The sequence below is a fragment of the Dendrobates tinctorius genome, unplaced genomic scaffold, assembly GCF_039654945.1.
Source record: "Dendrobates tinctorius isolate UK_male_01 unplaced genomic scaffold, ASM3965494v1 ptg000149l, whole genome shotgun sequence".
Lineage (NCBI taxonomy): Eukaryota > Metazoa > Chordata > Amphibia > Anura > Dendrobatidae > Dendrobates > Dendrobates tinctorius.
In genome coordinates, this window is record NW_027361816.1 from 520,177 (window position 1) to 537,109 (window position 16,933).

The window sequence follows — 16,933 nt, forward strand, 5'->3', positions numbered from 1 at the left end:
TTTTAGATTCCGCCCCTCAAATCCACATCGGTTGTCAGTACAATACAAGGGACTGTCCCTTTTAAACCCCCATCTACATATTGTGGAAAAAATCAGCACGAGATTCGACGCATGCTGTGAATTTTCAAACCTGCAACATGTACATTCTTGTCCCGATTTTTACTGATGTTTTCTCCTTATTTAAAGGGATTGTTTTAAGTTCTCATCCATCCATGGGATAGGCGGGGGTCTGACCATTGGGATGCACAGCAGTCGGCAAAATGGGGCATTTTTATCCCCGCTAGAAGAGAGTGGCAGTGTCCAGGCTCGACTCCTGCTGCGTTCATTCCCTATGGGACGTTCTAACAATGCACTCCACTTTTTCCAGCAGCCCCATAGGGAATAAGTGGAGCGTCGTGCAGGCATCCATGCTGTTAATTGTTTTTATTTCAACCCTTTCTGACTGCGATTTATGGATGTATGTTCTTTATTAATACTTATGGCTTCACCTTTTGACAGATTCCTTCCAATTACGCACCCACACTTGACGAAGTCTGTTCTGGAGCTCAGTATCCTCCCCAGGTGAGTGACATATTTGGGGGTCACCCTGCCTACATCAGGCCTTTTACTGTTAATATTGTAAATGTGAAGGAAGCCGTCAATGGTTTTCTGCCTGAAGCTTCCTCTCCTTTATTTGCTGACATCAGTATATAGGTATTCTTTTAAGTGTAATAAAGCTTTTTTTAATCATTTTGACCAACATGAAAAATTCTGAAACTTTGCAAATCACTTTATTAGGGGATTTGTCTTCATTTCTGTAAAATACAGAAAAATAAAAAATTATTTCAAGTGACTTCTAAACCCCCTGCTTTCCCCAGTCTCTTTGCCTGCCTTCCCCTGCATTGATTTCAGATTGTTCCCATTTGAAGAACAGATGATTGCAGTAAAAGTGTTCGCTCAGCACCTGAGTCTCACTAAGGCTATGTTCACATGGCCAGAAGTGATCCGATAGAACGGATCCAGCAGAAAGTCTTTGGCAAAAAAGTTGTGCAGACACAACGTTTTTGTCTGTTTTTAAATAAATGATCTCTGTTGGATCCATTTTTTTAACATTGAAATTTATGGAAAATGGATCTGTTAATCAGTTCACAGTTTTTCTTTCATTAGTATAGTTTTTTTCTTACTTGATCCAGTAAGCAAAAAACAAATCCGTTACTGGTTCTAGTAAGCAAAAAAAAACAAAAAACAGATCCATTACAAATGAAAGAAAAACGGATAGCTGATTAACAGATCCGTTTTCCATAGACTTCGGTGTTAAAAACACCATGGATCCAGCAGAGATCAGTTATTTGACAACGGACTGAAAAGCCGTATCTGCACAACTTTTTGGATAACAGATTAGATTTTTGCTGGATCCGTTCTAACTGATCACTTCAGGACATGAGAACGCAGCCTAATTCTGGGGATTAGTTGCTGCAGGAGATTGTTCTGATAAACCGGACACTCAGAGAAAAACACAAGCGCTGACCCTGTCACTGCCATCATCTGTACTCAAAATCAGTACATTCTGATATAGGAGCAGCTGAAGGTAGCCAATAGACTAGAGTACAGCAGGGGTTTGGAATCCACTTACAAGAAAAATTTTTAAAGTAATGAAGAGAAAATCCTAAATGAAGTGATTTGCAAAGTTTTATAACTTTCCATTCTAGACAAAATTACCGTATATACTCGTGTATAAGCAGACGCCCCTAATTTTGCCACAAAAAACTGGGAAAACTTATTGACTCGTGTATAAGCCTAGGGTGGAAAATGCAGCAGCTACTGGTAAATTTAAAAAATAAAAATAGATACCAATAAAAGTAAAATTAATTGAGACATCAGTAGGTTAAATGTTTTTGAATATCCATATTGAATCAGGAGCCCCATATAATGCTCCATACAGTTCATGATGGCCCCATAAGATGCTCCATACAAAATACACCCCATATAATGCTGCACAAAGGTTAATAATGGCCCCATAAGATGCTCCATAGAATAATATGCCCCATTTGCTGCTCCATAAAGGTTATGGCCCCATAAGATGCTCCATAGATTATGCCCCCCCATAAGAAGCCCCATAAGATGCTCCATAGAATATGCCCCATAAGATGCTTCATAGAATAATATGCCCCATAAGATGCTCCATAGAATATGCCCCATAAGATGCTTCATAGAATAATATGCCCCATATAATGCTCCATAAAGGTTATGGCCCCATAAGATGCTCCATAGATTATGCCCTCATATGCTGCTCCATGGATTGTGCCCCCATATGCTGCTCCATAGAATATGCCCCCATATGCTGCCCCATAGAATATGCCCCCATATGCTGCTCCATAGAATATGCCCCCATAAGATGCTCCATATATTATGCCCCCATATGCTGCAAAAAAAAAAATGCCATACTCGCCTCTCCTGCTCAGGACCCGACACCTGAGACATTCACCTGTCTGGGGTCCTTCGCTGCTCACTACTGTCTGCCGCTTCCTGTGTCAGTGACTGTTCAGCCAGCAGAGGGCACGGCGCGCACTAACCACGTCACCGCTCCGCCTGCTGCCTAAACGTCACTGACACAGGACGCAACAGACAGCGGTGAGCAGCGATGGACCCGGACAGGTGAATATCGCTATAATTACCCCCTCCCGGCTCAGTCTCTGCAGCCCTGCTTCTCCGACTCTCCGGCAGCTCTTCCTTCAGTGTTCATGTTGTACCGCTCATTAAACTCATGAATATGCGCATATTCAATAGTTTAATGAGCTGTACCACGTGACCGCTGAAGGGGATGCAGAGACCGCTCCGGGGGGGGTCAGTATGATCTCTGACATCCCCGCTCCCCCTCCCCCGCCGATCCCCAGATATATGACTCGTGTATCAGCCGAGAGGGGGGGGACTTTCAGCCCAAAAAAATGGGCTGAAAATCTCTGCTTATACACGAGTATATACGGTATTTGTAAAAAAAAAAAAAAAAAAAGTTACTCTGTAAGTTCTGGGATGCGGTGCAGAAGCATTTGGATCACGCATGTACACTCCCTGCTCCTTGTGCAGCACTTTGCCTAGATGTTGCAGGGTTCGCATATGATTACAGAGAGGGCTGCAATCACCGCTCCTCCTTCCGCTCTACAAAGGGGTACAGAGGGTCCCGGCTCTGTGTACAAGCTGCAGGCTTTCGTTACCTGATCCTCCAACATTCACGGGGGACACGATCAAGAGCTGGCTGATGAGACAGAGCATTTTCAAACTGCTGTGACCAATACTCGTGGATTAAATATGCCAGCTTTGCTTATTGAAGCATTTGTTTCTTTTAATCTCCTTTCTTTTTTTTTTTTCTTTTGTTTGGCTTTGTAGTCTGCTGGACCCAAAAGAGAAAATTCCCAAACTGCGACCTACGAGTATGTACATGCCTGGGGAGAAGGTGACCTGCTATGTGGCCAAGGTAATACGGATGCTAGTAAAGTAATAATAGAGGATGAAGTGTTATATTAGTCCGTCATTATTGAAACTTCGTTGACTAAACTTCAACCTTATTGATTACTCTGTCCTGCACATATAGTTGGGCTGTGCCTGGTGCTATATTGGTACTGAGCAGCCATACATTGGACGGAGCAGCGTTGCTCAGTAAAGCGCCATGTGCCCATCATTTCTCTGTTCATCAGGGATTCATGGGGTCAGACCATCACCGATTAAACACTGCTTGTCTGACATAAAGTCACACCGTTAGTGTTTAAGCCCCAGAAATCTCTTTTAAAAACTTGTTCTCCATTCAGTTCATCTTTATATAATGGGTTAATAAGATAGTAAACGATGGCGGTAGTTTTAACGCTTGGTATGTCATCCTTCTTATTTTCCCCCCTCTGCAGTACAATAAACAGAAGGAGTATCTGGAGGTGGAGATCACTAGCGAGATCCATGGACGCATTGAACAACTTCTTCTATCCAAGTCCTGCAAGGTAAGGTGTGGATCCCCCAATGTGATCCCCGTGATGAATGAATACCTTCCCTCATCTTAGCGTCTGTCCATTCTGCTTTGCAGGTGGTGAAGCGCCAAGAAATGCATTTCAAAGAAGGGCAGGCGTTGTCTGCTACCGTGGTCGACGCTGGAGTTTCCCACAAAACGCTCTCACTATCACTGACAGGTAATGAATTCATAACACACAACATCTTATTGGGTTTTTAGGAGCCTGCCATAAAGCAAAACCCTGGAGCCGCTACGAAGGCATCTCTCTGTAATAATTAGTTTTGTCTTTTTGTTTCTTTCTCTCTGCAGACACGTATGCTCTGACACAAGGCTGTGTGACCATTGGCTGTGTGAAGACCATCACTCCAGCCTCTGGCTTAGAAATATCATTGCCATTTGGAAAAATTGGAAAAGCCAGCCTCTTCCATTTGGGTGACTGCTATGCCGACAGTCCAGTGAAAAACTTTACCGTTGGGATGTTTGTAAGGTAAAAAAAGAGATTTTTGACTATTCGTTATTTTTAAGTGCTGTTACAACTCTATGTATTATCTTTACGGATCTGGGTATAGTAGTATTTATCATCCTCGGGAGCACACCAATCTACAGCCTCCAGGCACCCCTGTTTGCCACGTGTAGTGCACTCCTGAAAACTGACAATTCTTACCAGCAGCATAGTTCCTTTGCTGGTCTGAATTGTGCGCTCTCGGATACTGCAGCGTTGGAGGAGCACAGGGACATTAAAACCGGCCACATCATACACGCCAGCTGCGAGCCAGCCACATCGTGTGCCCTGGCAGCGAGAGCCGCCCAGATCGTGCGCCCCGGCAGCGAGAGCCGCCCAGATCGTGCGCCCCGGCAGCGAGAGCCGTCCACATGGTGCGCCCCGGCAGCGAGAGCCGTCCACATGGTGCGCCCCGGCAGCGAGAGCCGTCCACATGGTGCGCCCCGGCAGCGAGAGCCGTCCACATGGTGCGCCCCGGCAGCGAGAGCCGTCCACATGGTGCGCCCCGGCAGCGAGAGCCGTCCACATGGTGCGCCCCGGCAGCGAGAGCCGCCCACATGGTGCGCCCCGGCAGCGAGAGCCGCCCACATGGTGCGCCCCGGCAGCGAGAGCCGCCCACATGGTGCGCCCCGGCAGCGAGAGCCGCCCACATGGTGCGCCCCGGCAGCGAGAGCCGCCCACATGGTGCGCCCTGGCGGCGAGAGCTGACCAGCTTTAGATCAATGTTTTACAAGGCTCTAATGAAAAAAGGAAAGACGCTTGTAAGTACTTCTAATGCCACACCGTTAGTAGCCTGTAACCTTGAAAATGGGCATTAAATAATAAGTTAAAAAATTCCCCCGTTCTTGAGAATTTGTAATTTTAACTACTATTGGTGTCAAGAAAACCCCTTTTAAAAGTTGTTTTCCAAAGGTTTTCTTTAATTGTTAAAATGGGCTTGCAGTAGCTAAAAAATAAAAAAGCAGCATTTATTCCATTCCAGCAATGCCTCCCACCGCTACCGTGGGTTTTTGTTGACACTGCAGCAGCAGTGATGCCACGCATACAGTAATGTGATGGCTGCAATCAATCGCTCGGTTCAGAGATCTTCTGCCAATTAAATTTATTTCCTCAATGAGTCCAGTGATTGGCTGCAGTGGTCACTTAATGTAGGCATGATTTCACCACTACTGGGTATGTCAACAAAGACTGCGGGAGAGAGGCAATGCTGGAGTGGCATGGGGATACCTACAGCTGCATAAATTCGATATTGTAGAGGAATTAATAATTTCATTTTTCAGGTGCTGCATTCTCTCTGTTAAGAAGACAATCGAGGTGTCCCTGAGGAAGTCCCGGTAAGTAAATTCCTACAATAATAGCAGCTATTCCCATTCTTTTTTTTTTTTCTGCATCAGTATGTCGCCCCCGTCATCTATAATAGTGGGTGATTGCCGTATTCCAAAAGAGAAGGTAGTGCCCAGTGATTTCGGTGCCAGCTTACCTTTTAATGGGGTTGTGGGTAGTGGACGGTTGTACTTGCGGGACGACCCCTTTGAGTGAAGCACTCTGTTATTTTTGTCTGCTTTTTTTCTAGGACGTGTCCCAAGTTTGCACAAAAAGTGACAGATAAAGAAATCTCTTTCATTGACGACCTGGAGGAAGGACAGCTAGTCGCAGGTTTCGTGGGAGCAGTTACAGAAAAAGGGATCTTTTTCCGGTGAGGTTTTTCATAGGCAGGTAACTTTCTTAAAGGGATTCTCTAATCACGGACATTTAGGGTTTATCCACAGTGTAGGCCATAGATGTCTGATCGTTATGGGACTAGCAACTTTAGTGAATGCAGGTTGGATCTGCATCTATAGACAGACATTCTGTGGATATGCCTCAATATTTGAATGAGAGGTGCGCATCGATTTTGCATGATCCGGTCGATCAACCAGATGAGTGATCGGAGAACCGCCACCTCCCTTCTGGCATCGCTTCTCTGCTTTTGGTGATCCGACACATGTGCATTACACCGCAACGATGACGCTGCGCCAGGCTGGTGAATCAAAGGAAGAGACGCAGATCCCAGGAGATGGAGGCGACTCTCAGGGCTCCCATCCGTAGTCACAGATTATTGACCTTGATCACGGTACCTGGAAATCAATTTGTGCCATCTCTAGAGAGGACCCCTTTAATATCAACACAGATGATTGATGCGTTATTATTCTGTATCGCAGGTTATCCACCTCCGTTGTTGGCCGCGTTCAGTTTAAGCACAGTAGTGATTACTTTATCAAAGATCCCGAAAAATATTCCTCCTACATCCCTGAAGGAACCCTGCTTACTGCCAAAATTCTAACGTAAGTTCTTTTTAAAACAAGGTTAGATATTAGATGGCTGAGCTGTACATGGAATAAATGTGTTTCCTTTCCGTAGTATCGACAGACAAGAGAAACGCCTGGACCTCTCACTTCTCTCAAAGGATACGGGAAAACCAGATGTTGTTCCGGAGTCTGCAGGTTTCCCTTTAAGGGTCAAAACTAATTTAAAGAGGAGCAGAACAGATTCCGAAAGTGAAGCCAAGGTATTTTTACTGCTGACATGATTCCTGCGCCGCCACTTTTGTCTTGGTGACTGTTTCGTTATCTCTGATTTAATGAATAGATTAGTGATCGGTGTCAGGCAGCGACCGATCGAAACATACGAGTAATTGAACTAATGATCAATTGTGCTGTCTTTCGAAATCCCTCACATTCATTCACTTTACAGACGTCATATCGCTACACCTGAAAGGGGTTTTCTGCTTTCAGAGAAACTATCCTCAGGCTCAGTTTGTTTAAAAATAAAAAAATCAATAAATAAAAAAATCTATATGAACTTTACTCACCCTCCCCGGGTCCAGTGCTAAGTCTCCTACTCTGCTCCTGGTGCCTGTTATTATCACTTCGATAACAGTGCAGCCATTCAATCACTTACTGACCGCAACCCGGTTAACATAATGTCAGCGCTAAAGACCATAACACACACCGGGAGCAGATGTGGTTCTGGACCTGGGGAGGGTGAATAAAGGATACACAATTCTATTTATTTGTTTGTTTTTTAACAAATTGAGAACCCCTTTAACCCCTTTTTTATACACTCAAAACTGGAACATGACAGCACAATCTTACAATGCACTGGCTACCCAGGTTTAGGATGCTGTTCACACTTCTGAAGCCTTCAGACCGGACCTCATGGCAACGCTGTGCTCCACGGTGAGCAGAATATTAGCTGAGGAAACCATTGCATGTAGAATTTTTAGGTCTAATGTTTAATAATAGAAATATCTTTTTCAATTCATGTTTAAAAAAAAATAAATAGAAGAAGCAGATAAATAGGATCCTTAAAACTGCGTATATCGAGGCTGAACCCCTGTAATTGTGAACTGAAAATTCGATAATTATTTTAACTATTTCTCATTTTCAGCTTTAGGCTCGTATATTGAACTTTTTTGCAGATTCCAGTTTTTAGGAATTTTAGTTCCTTTCTTAAAGTGTTTTTTTTCTGGCTAAATTTGGGTTTCAGTAATCACTCTAACAATGTGTATTTTGCACACTGTCATGATCCCCCCCTCCTTTGCTTGCTGGAGCGGTTGGTCACTTCACCGATATTAGGCAACAGAAGTGGAATCCTGATAGTGTGCATAATGCACACTGTTGAATTTGAACAGTGTAGTGTGTATTATGCACACTGTCAGGATTCGCATACCGTTGCGATTTTCACGCCTCATGCCAATTAGCAACCTTTTTCTGCTTTTCTCAGTAAAACACGTGACCACAACTCTGCAAATCACGTAAGTTTGGTGATGTGGCCGACTGCTCCAGCAGGCAAAGGAGCAGAATCCTGACTGTGTGCATATCTATAGATTTAAAATTGAATGTGTGTATGTATGTGTGTATCACCAACCAATCACGAAGCATCTTTCATTTTATCAGAGCTGTTTAAAAGAAGCTGAGCTGTGACTGGTTGCTATGAGCAACAGTTTTCCCACTCCACAACATCTCAGCAGACACTGACATGGTGGGAGAAATCTACCATCCCCGGAAACATAAGCTCCCAGCCATTGTCTGCCTCCCAGAAAGGAGCAGAGAGCTCATGACAGAAATTAATCCCTCCTCCCATGGCCATATTCTCATCACACATCCTCCATCCCATAGGAACATATTCCCTCTTAAAGGGATCTCTGGTATAGAAGTTAGGGCAAATCCCTCAGCGCTCGGATACTGACCACAGGCTCTCTTAAAGGGATCATTGGTATGGAAGTTAGGGCAAATCCATCCAGGGCTTTGGTTCTGACCCCACACCTCTCTTAAAGGGATCCCTGGTATGGAATTAGGACCGTTCCACTGAGCGCTGTGGTTATGACCCCAGGCTCTCTTAAAGGGATCCCCGGTATGGAAGTTAGGGCAAATCCCTCAGCGCTCTGATTCTGACCCCAGGCCTCTCTTCAAGGGATCTCCGGTATGGAAGTTAGGGCAATTCCACTCAGCGTTCTGGTACTGACCCCAGGCTCTCTTAGAGGGATCCCCGGTATGGAAGTTAGGACCGTTCCACTCAGCGCTCTGGTTCTGACCCCAGGCGGATGGGATGATGTGGGATATTAGGGGTAGTAGTCCGGTGGCTCTGGCTGACGGGATGATGTGGGATATTAGGGGTAGTAGTCCGGTGGTTCTGGCTGATGGGATGATGTGGAATATTAGGGGTAGTAGTCCGGTGGCTCTGGCTGATGGGATGATGTGGGATATTAGGGGTAGTAGTCCGGTGGCTCTGGCTGACGGGATGATGTGGAATATTAGGGGTAGTAATCGGGTGGCTCTGGCTGACGGGATGATGTGGGATATTAGGGGTAGTAGTCAGGTGGCACTAGCTGACGGGATGATGTGGGATATTAGGGGTAGTTGTCCGGTGGCTCTGGCTGACGGGATGATGTGGGATATTAGGGGTAGTTGTCCGGTGGATCTGACAGGATGATGTGGGATATTAGGGGTAGTTGTCCGGTGGATCTGACAGGATGATGTGGGATATTAGGGGTAGTAGTCCGGTGGCTCTGGCTGACGGGATGATGTGGGATATTAGGGATAGTAGTCCGGTATCTCTGGCTGACGGGATGATGTGGGATATTAGGGGTAGTAGTCCGGTGGTTCTGGCTGATTGGATGATGTGGAATATTAGGGGTAGTAGTCCGGTGGCTCTGGCTGATGGGATGATGTGGGATATTAGGGGTAGTAGTCCGGTGGCTCTGGCTGATGGGATGATGTGGAATATTAGGGGTAGTAGTCCGGTGGCTCTGGCTGATGGGATGATGTGGGATATTAGGGGTAGTAGTCCGGTGGCTCTGGCTGACGGGATGATGTGGAATATTAGGGGTAGTAATCGGGTGGCTCTGGCTGACGGGATGATGTGGGATATTAGGGGTAGTAGTCAGGTGGCACTAGCTGACGGGATGATGTGGGATATTAGGGGTAGTTGTCCGGTGGCTCTGGCTGACGGGATGATGTGGGATATTAGGGGTAGTTGTCCGGTGGATCTGACAGGATGATGTGGGATATTAGGGGTAGTAGTCCGGTGGCTCTGGCTGACGGGATGATGTGGGATACTAGGGGTAGTAGTCCAGTAGCTCTGCTGACAGGTTTATGTGGGATATCGGGTAGTTGTCCGGTGGATCTGACGGGATGATGTGGGATATTAGGGGTAGTAGTCCGGTGGCTCTGGCTGACGGGATGATGTGGGATATTAGGGGTAGTTGTCCGTTGGATCTGACTGGATGATGTGGGATATTGAGGGTAGTTGTCCATTGGATCTGACGGGATGATGCGGGATATTAGGGGTAGTAGTCCGGTGGCGCTGGCTGACGGGATGATGTTGGATATTAGGGATAGTAGTCCAGTAGCTCTGCTGACGGGATGATGTGGGATTTTAGGGGTAGTAGTCCAGTGGCTCTGGCTGACGGGATGATGTGGGATACTAGGGGTAGTAGTCCAGTAGCTCTGCTGACGGGATGATGTGGTATATTAGGGATAGTAGTCCAGTAGCTCTGCTGACGGGATGGTGTGGGATATTAGGGGTAGTAGTCCAGTAGCTCTGCTGACCGGATGATGTGGGATATTAGGGGTAGTAGTCCAGTGGCTCTGGCTGATGGGATGATGTGGGATACTAGGGGTAGTAGTCCAGTAGCTCTGCTGACGGGATGATGTGGTATATTAGGGATAGTAGTCCAGTAGCTCTGCTGACGGGATGGTGTGGGATATTAGGGGTAGTAGTCCAGTAGCTCTGCTGACGGGATGATGTGGGATATTAGGGGTAGTAGTCCGGTGGCGCTGGCTGACGGGATGATGTGGGATATTAGGGGTAGTTGTCCGTTGGATCTGACGGGATGATATGGGATATTAGGGGTAGTTGTCCGTTGGATCTGACGGGATGATGTGGGATATTAGGGGTAGTTGTCCGTTGGATCTGACGGGATGATGTGGGATATTAGGGGTAGTTGTCCGTTGGATCTGACGGGATGATGTGGGATATTAGGGGTAGTAGTCCGTTGGCTCTGGCTGACGGGATGATGTGGGATATTAGGGGTAGTAGTCCGTTGGCTCTGGCTGACGGGATGATGTGGGATATTAGGGGTAGTAGTCCGTTGGCTCTGGCTGACGGGATGATGTGGGATATTAGGGGTAGTAGTCCGGTGGCTCTGGCTGACGGGATGATGTGGGATATTAGGGGTAGTAGTCCGTTGGCTCTGGCTGACGGGATGATGTGGGATATTAGGGGTAGTAGTCCGTTGGCTCTGGCTGACGGGATGATGTGGGATATTAGGGGTAGTAGTCCGGTGGCGCTGGCTGATGGGATGATGTGGAATATTAGGGGTAGTAATCCGTTGGCTCTGGCTGACGGGATGATGTGGGATATTAGGGGTAGTAGTCCGGTGGCTCTGGCTGACGGGATGATGTGGGATATTAGGGGTAGTAGTCCGGTGGCTCTGGCTGACGGGATGATGTGGGATATTATAGTGAATGGGGCTATGCGTCGTGGGCGGGGCTCTACACTCAGCTTTATATAGATATAATCATTATAATTTGTTATAACTAACCGTAGTTAGTTACTATGCCCGGGCAGCGCCGGGCTCTTCAGCTAGTTGTAAATAAATTGAAACACCCGATAAATGTATTCAAGTAGAAATATTTGTATACAGTAAAGTGCAAAAATACAATCCAGTAAGGATCCATAAACTCCATTGTATTGAATAGATATTTTACCACCACTCTGACACACCGATTTGGACTTGCTGAGCTAGTTGAATAAATGAAGTGTGCATATTGCACACTGTTAGGATTACCAAGCTACAATGTGATAGACTGCAGAAAATTAAATTTAGCCCTGAAAACCTTAGTAACCCAAAATCATTTCACTGCTCTGCTCCAGTTTGTGACTGGTGATGAGTATTTTATCATGTTATGTAGCATGAAACGGGATCAAAGAAAAAGAAGAATGTGCAGGAGTTATTGCTGTATAGTTTTTTTTTATTCTTTTATACATATTCTAGGTTAGTGTTTTCCTTTAGTTTAAGCTAAACCAGTGTTCACACCAGTGCGGCGAGTCAGGCCAGACGCACAAAGTGACGGTACCAGCCGTGTTGAGTAATGGGTTTTGCCTACGCCAGTTTTTGCTTCCTTTTTTTTATTTTTTGCTGCTATTAATGATTTGTCTTCTATTATTTGGTCTCTAAATAGAATAAGAAAAAAAGGGAAGATGACGAGGACAGTGGCGTGGAGGTTTCCTGTCGAGAGAATGAGTCAATGAGCGAAAAAAGGAACCAAGAGGTGAGTCATGGGGAAGGACAGGAGAAATAAAGAAAGGGAAAAACTCAGCCTTTATAGCTATACATGTAGCAACTTAAAGGGACGTTCATGGGTGGGGGTCCTGCCTCTGAAGTACTAATTACAGAGCTGATATCTCAGAGATTGTGACCCTGGGGATGAGACAAGAGAACATTGTATAAACCCATGGTATTAGCAGTGGGCTGTATCGGATGCCATATTATGGGGTACTCTAAATACAATGTAGATATACATACACAATATATATGCTGTATACATGCAGTATATAGGGTAAAATAAGGGTTTGTATCACATCCAGGATCATGCACCTAATCAGGGACAAGTGATCTGCACACAGTCCTGTTTTGTATAGCCGTCATTCCTGCTCGCCTTTGTATTCAGTACCAGTTTTTGTTTTTTTCCTGTGATCCTCAGAAAGCCCCCCGGCTCCAGGTCTCTTCTGGGTTCTCCTGGGACGTTACTTTATACAACCTCAAAACTTCTATAGCTGGAGAAGTGAAGAGCAGTACAGACAGTGAAGATGAAGAAGGTGAAGACGAGACTAAGGTACTGGCAGCTTGCATGATACATGTAGGATTTTAGTGGTCCTTTTGTCTTTTTTCTCTATCGCCTCATTGGGGGACACAGAGACCATGGGTGTATGCTGCTGCCACTAGGAGGCTGACACTATGCAAATAAGAAAGTTAGCTCCTCCTCCGCAGTATACACCTCACCGACAGGAAGTAAGATATCCAGTTTAGCTTAGGCCTCTTTCACACTTCCGTTTTTTACAATCAGTCACAATCCGCCAGGTTTTGAAAAAAAACGGATCCTCAAATTTTTTTTGAGGATCCGTTTTTTCCCATTGACTTGCATTAATGGCGGATTGGTGTCCGTTGCATCCGTTTTTTGTGAGGATCCGCCAAAAGTTGCTGTCCGTCACCATCCTCAAAAATTTCAAAACGGAGCTTGTAACGTTTTTTTCTCTGGCGGATCCTGCAAACACTGATTTAACCCGAATTTCTTTCTGGGTGCCGGACAAAAAAATTTTCTCTCTCTCTCTCTCTCTCTCTTTCTTTCTTTCTTTCTTTCTTTCTTTCTTTTTCTTTCTTTCTTTTTCTTTCTTTCTTTCTCTCTCTTTCTCTCTCTCTCTCTTTCTCTCTCTCTCTCTCTTTCTCTCTCTCTCTCTCTTTCTCTCTCTCTCTCTCTCTCTTTCTTTCTCTCTCTCTCTTTCTTTCTCTCTCTCTCTTTCTTTCTTTCTCTCTCTCTCTTTCTCTCTCTCTCTCTCTCTTTCTCTCTCTTTTTTTCTCTCTCTCTCTCTCTCTCTTCCTCCCGGCCAGCGATTCCTTTAAATTTCTTCATTTTCAGGATCCGTCTGAAAACGGATCCTGTGCCATCCGTTCACATCAGTTGAGAACGGATCCGCTTGTCCGCCTTTTTGGCGGATTATAACTGATGCAAAAAACTAAAGTGTGAAAGAGGCCTTGGTGTCAGTAGGAGGTGGACACGGGTCTTTCATAGACCCATATCTACCTCAGTGTGCGTCGTTTCTTTTCAGATCTTTCGGAGGGATACAGAGTGAATAGTCACATCTGTAGTCCCACAAGAGACTGTGAGTACGGCGTGTACTGCCACCCCGTATCCTCACAGCTCTCCGATGCAGGACCAACAGCCTTCTCAGGCGGCCGCCAGCACGGGTTCGTGTCAGCGATCCAGATGGTCCTCGTCTCCCACCCACTCGCCTACCAGAGCCTGTCGGTTTGGATGAGGCGCGGACATACTTCTACTAGGACGTTCAAGGTACCTTTTTTCCAACAGGTTTTCCATGGAACGGTCCGAGGACAGGGTAAGTATAGGGCCCCAGTCGCATCCTCCATCAGCAGCTTCAGACATCCTTCAGGAGCGGTCGCCGTGGCGGTGCTGCGAGGCCTCCATGACCGTCCCGCGCTTCCAGACTGCCGCCGCATGTGCCCCACAGCCCGTTTTTCTTCATCTTGGCCAGGCTTCAGACAGCAGCGTTCGGGCTGCGATACCTCCGCGCCACCCCTTGCTGACAGGCGGCCGCCGCACTTAATTTAGGCCCCGGCTTCAGTTTGGGCCTAGTCCAGCGTCGCGGCCACGCCCCCTCCTTCATTCTCAGGCGGCTTTTCCTCCCGCCCGTTCTAAGCACGCCCACCGCCTCCCCTCCTGCTCCCAGGCGCCCTGAGGCGGCGATCAGCCCACCATTGTCAGCGGGCAGTGTTGGGCCTAGTCCAGCGTCGCGGCCACGCCCCCTCCTTCATTCTCAGGCGGCTTTTCCTCCCGCCCATTCTAAGCCCGCCCACCGCCTCCCCTCCTGCTCCCAGGCGCCCTGAGGCGGCGATCAGCCCACCATTGTCAGCGGGCAGAGTCATGTTCAGCGTCGGCGGTTAGCTCCGCCCATCCTATCAGGAAAAGCGCGCTTCCTTCTCGTGCTTCTCAGGCGGCCGCTATTTTCTCTCCTGTCAACCAGACACTGTCAGCCGGACACTGCACTCTGCTGCGACCCTGCAAATCCAGACGAGCTGTGCAGCATCGCGTACTGGGGTTATCCACAGGACAACAGACCGTGAGTAGTTCTGCTTCGGCAGACTGACACCCTCCTCCCTGTCCCCCAATCTTCCGGCATTCCTTCAGTGACTGTCCCTCATTATGTGTACAACTAAGCCTGATCATGCTCGCTCCCACGGGCACTTTAGTTCAAGTTCTTTGCATGTTCTTCTGCAAACGCAAACTTCGCTCAGGTCAGTCCACTCCCCAGTCAGTGGCGGTTCTTGATAAGTTGCCCCTGGATACTTCAGTATCCACTAGGTTGCAAGAGGCTCCATCTGAGCCAGCCAGCATGAGTCGCAAAAGACCCAGGCAAGTTCTCCGGCCGGAATCCTCCCCTTGTCCCATCTCGCCACATAGTCCGTCCCAGCAGTCTTCTTCCCGTGCCTCCTCACCTGAGTCAGGCGAAGCGTTCTCGGACGCGCCATCCGAAGACATTTTAGAGCTGGATTCGGACCATGACGCGGACATGAAGGTTACGGTTCAGAACCTCATTGCAGCGTTTAACCACTCCTTCGAAATGACAGACTCCCCTGCGAAATCCTCAGATCAGGAGGTTTCGTTCAAACGGGCACTCTGAGTTTGACAAGCGTCTTACCAGGGAAAGAGTAAATCCGACCAGCCACTTTCAATGAGGGAAGCGCCTCGGCGTACGGTATCCATTTTCTCAAGAGCTCACCGACCACGTCGGCTTCCCCCGCTGTTGACGCTCCCGTGTCCAGACTATCTAACAACACGGTCCTCCCGATTTCAGTTGTGGCGTCTCTGAAAGATTCTAACGACAGGATCATAGAATCTTTAGCAAAGTCAGCATTCGAAGCGGCTGCGACGGTGCTAAGTCCTGCCTTCGCTTCCACTTGGGTAGCAAAGGCCATAGCTACCTGGGCGGAGAATTTCCGCCAGGGCATTCTGGATAGGGCCCAACCAGAGCGATTGGCCGAGCTAGCCAACCAGATCTCCCATGCAGGGGATTATTTGGTCTCAGCCTCCGTGGATGCCGCGTCTTGCGCAGCTCAAGCGTCTAGCAACGTTGTTGCAATCCGGCGTATAATTTGGCTCAAGGCTTGGCAAGCGGATTTGTCTTCAGAAAAGTCCCTTACCAATCTGCCTTTTCAGGGAGCGCATCTTTTCAGATCCCAGCTGGTCCAGATTATTAAAGACTCCACTGGAGGTACAAGCTCTCTTCTCCCTCAGTCCAAGCCTCGTAGACCTCCTCCAAGGCGTCAGTTTAGCTTTCGGTCTTTCCACCGCTTCGCGACGGCAGAAGCGTTGTCCAACCAACAAAGCCGCAAGCACGCCAGGATAGGAAGAAGGTCTCCTTTAAGCCCACTCCCTCCTGGCGGTCTCACTCCTCTCAGGGCAGATGATCCAGAACTGGACGGTCCACATCAGCATGACTATCACGACACCTGCCTTAGTTCCGGGTTTTTTTTGCATCCATCGCCTCCCTCCTCAGTTCCGGGGTGATCGTCCCCGTTCTCGAGTCAGAACCGTTTCACAGGGTTTTATTCAAGCCTGTTTGTGGTTAAAAAAAAAAAAAAAAAAAAAAAAAGAGGCGGCGCGGTCCGGCCCATCCTGGACCTCAAGTTACTGAACAGGAGGGTCCGCCTACGACATTTCAGGATGGAGTCTCTTCGTTCAGTAATCGCTTCCATAGAAGCGCCGGAATTCATGGGCTCAATAGACATTCAACATGCCTATCTGCATGTGCCCATCCTTTTTGGGCATCAGAAATTCCTGCACTTTGTGTTTCACCAGGACCTCTACCAGTTTGTCGCCCTGCCGTTCGGTCTCACCATCACACTCAGAGTATTTACAAGGATCATGGCGGCGTTGATCGCCTTGTTGAGGATCAGAGGTCTGGTCCTCTTTCCGTACCTCGACGACATTCTAATCAAAGTTCCGCTTGTTCACCAGACTCGCAAGGTCTACCCTCTACACCCTGTCCAATTTAGGGTGGCTTGTCGACAAACGATGTCCTGCTTGTTCCGACACTACGTCTTGTGTTTCTAGGCCTATTATTCGACACCCGTCGATCCGGGGTTTTTCTTCCACTAGAGAAAATGATCTCTCTGC

The 16,933-nt window shown here is 47.4% G+C and overlaps 1 protein-coding gene across 2 annotated transcripts in view; it reads left to right on the forward strand.

Moving 5' to 3' along the window:
- The window catches only part of PDCD11 (programmed cell death 11), an 84,141-nt gene that overhangs the window by 54,656 nt on the left and 12,552 nt on the right, over positions 1–16,933 (forward strand). For both annotated transcript variants that reach the window (XM_073546565.1, XM_073546566.1), the window contains 11 exons: positions 499–561; positions 3,364–3,451; positions 3,876–3,965; positions 4,049–4,151; positions 4,283–4,460; positions 5,756–5,809; positions 6,049–6,171; positions 6,677–6,799; positions 6,876–7,023; positions 12,203–12,292; positions 12,725–12,856. In XM_073546565.1, the coding sequence (XP_073402666.1) occupies positions 499–561; positions 3,364–3,451; positions 3,876–3,965; positions 4,049–4,151; positions 4,283–4,460; positions 5,756–5,809; positions 6,049–6,171; positions 6,677–6,799; positions 6,876–7,023; positions 12,203–12,292; positions 12,725–12,856 (1,192 nt within the window). The remainder of the gene's footprint in view (positions 1–498; positions 562–3,363; positions 3,452–3,875; positions 3,966–4,048; positions 4,152–4,282; positions 4,461–5,755; positions 5,810–6,048; positions 6,172–6,676; positions 6,800–6,875; positions 7,024–12,202; positions 12,293–12,724; positions 12,857–16,933) is intronic.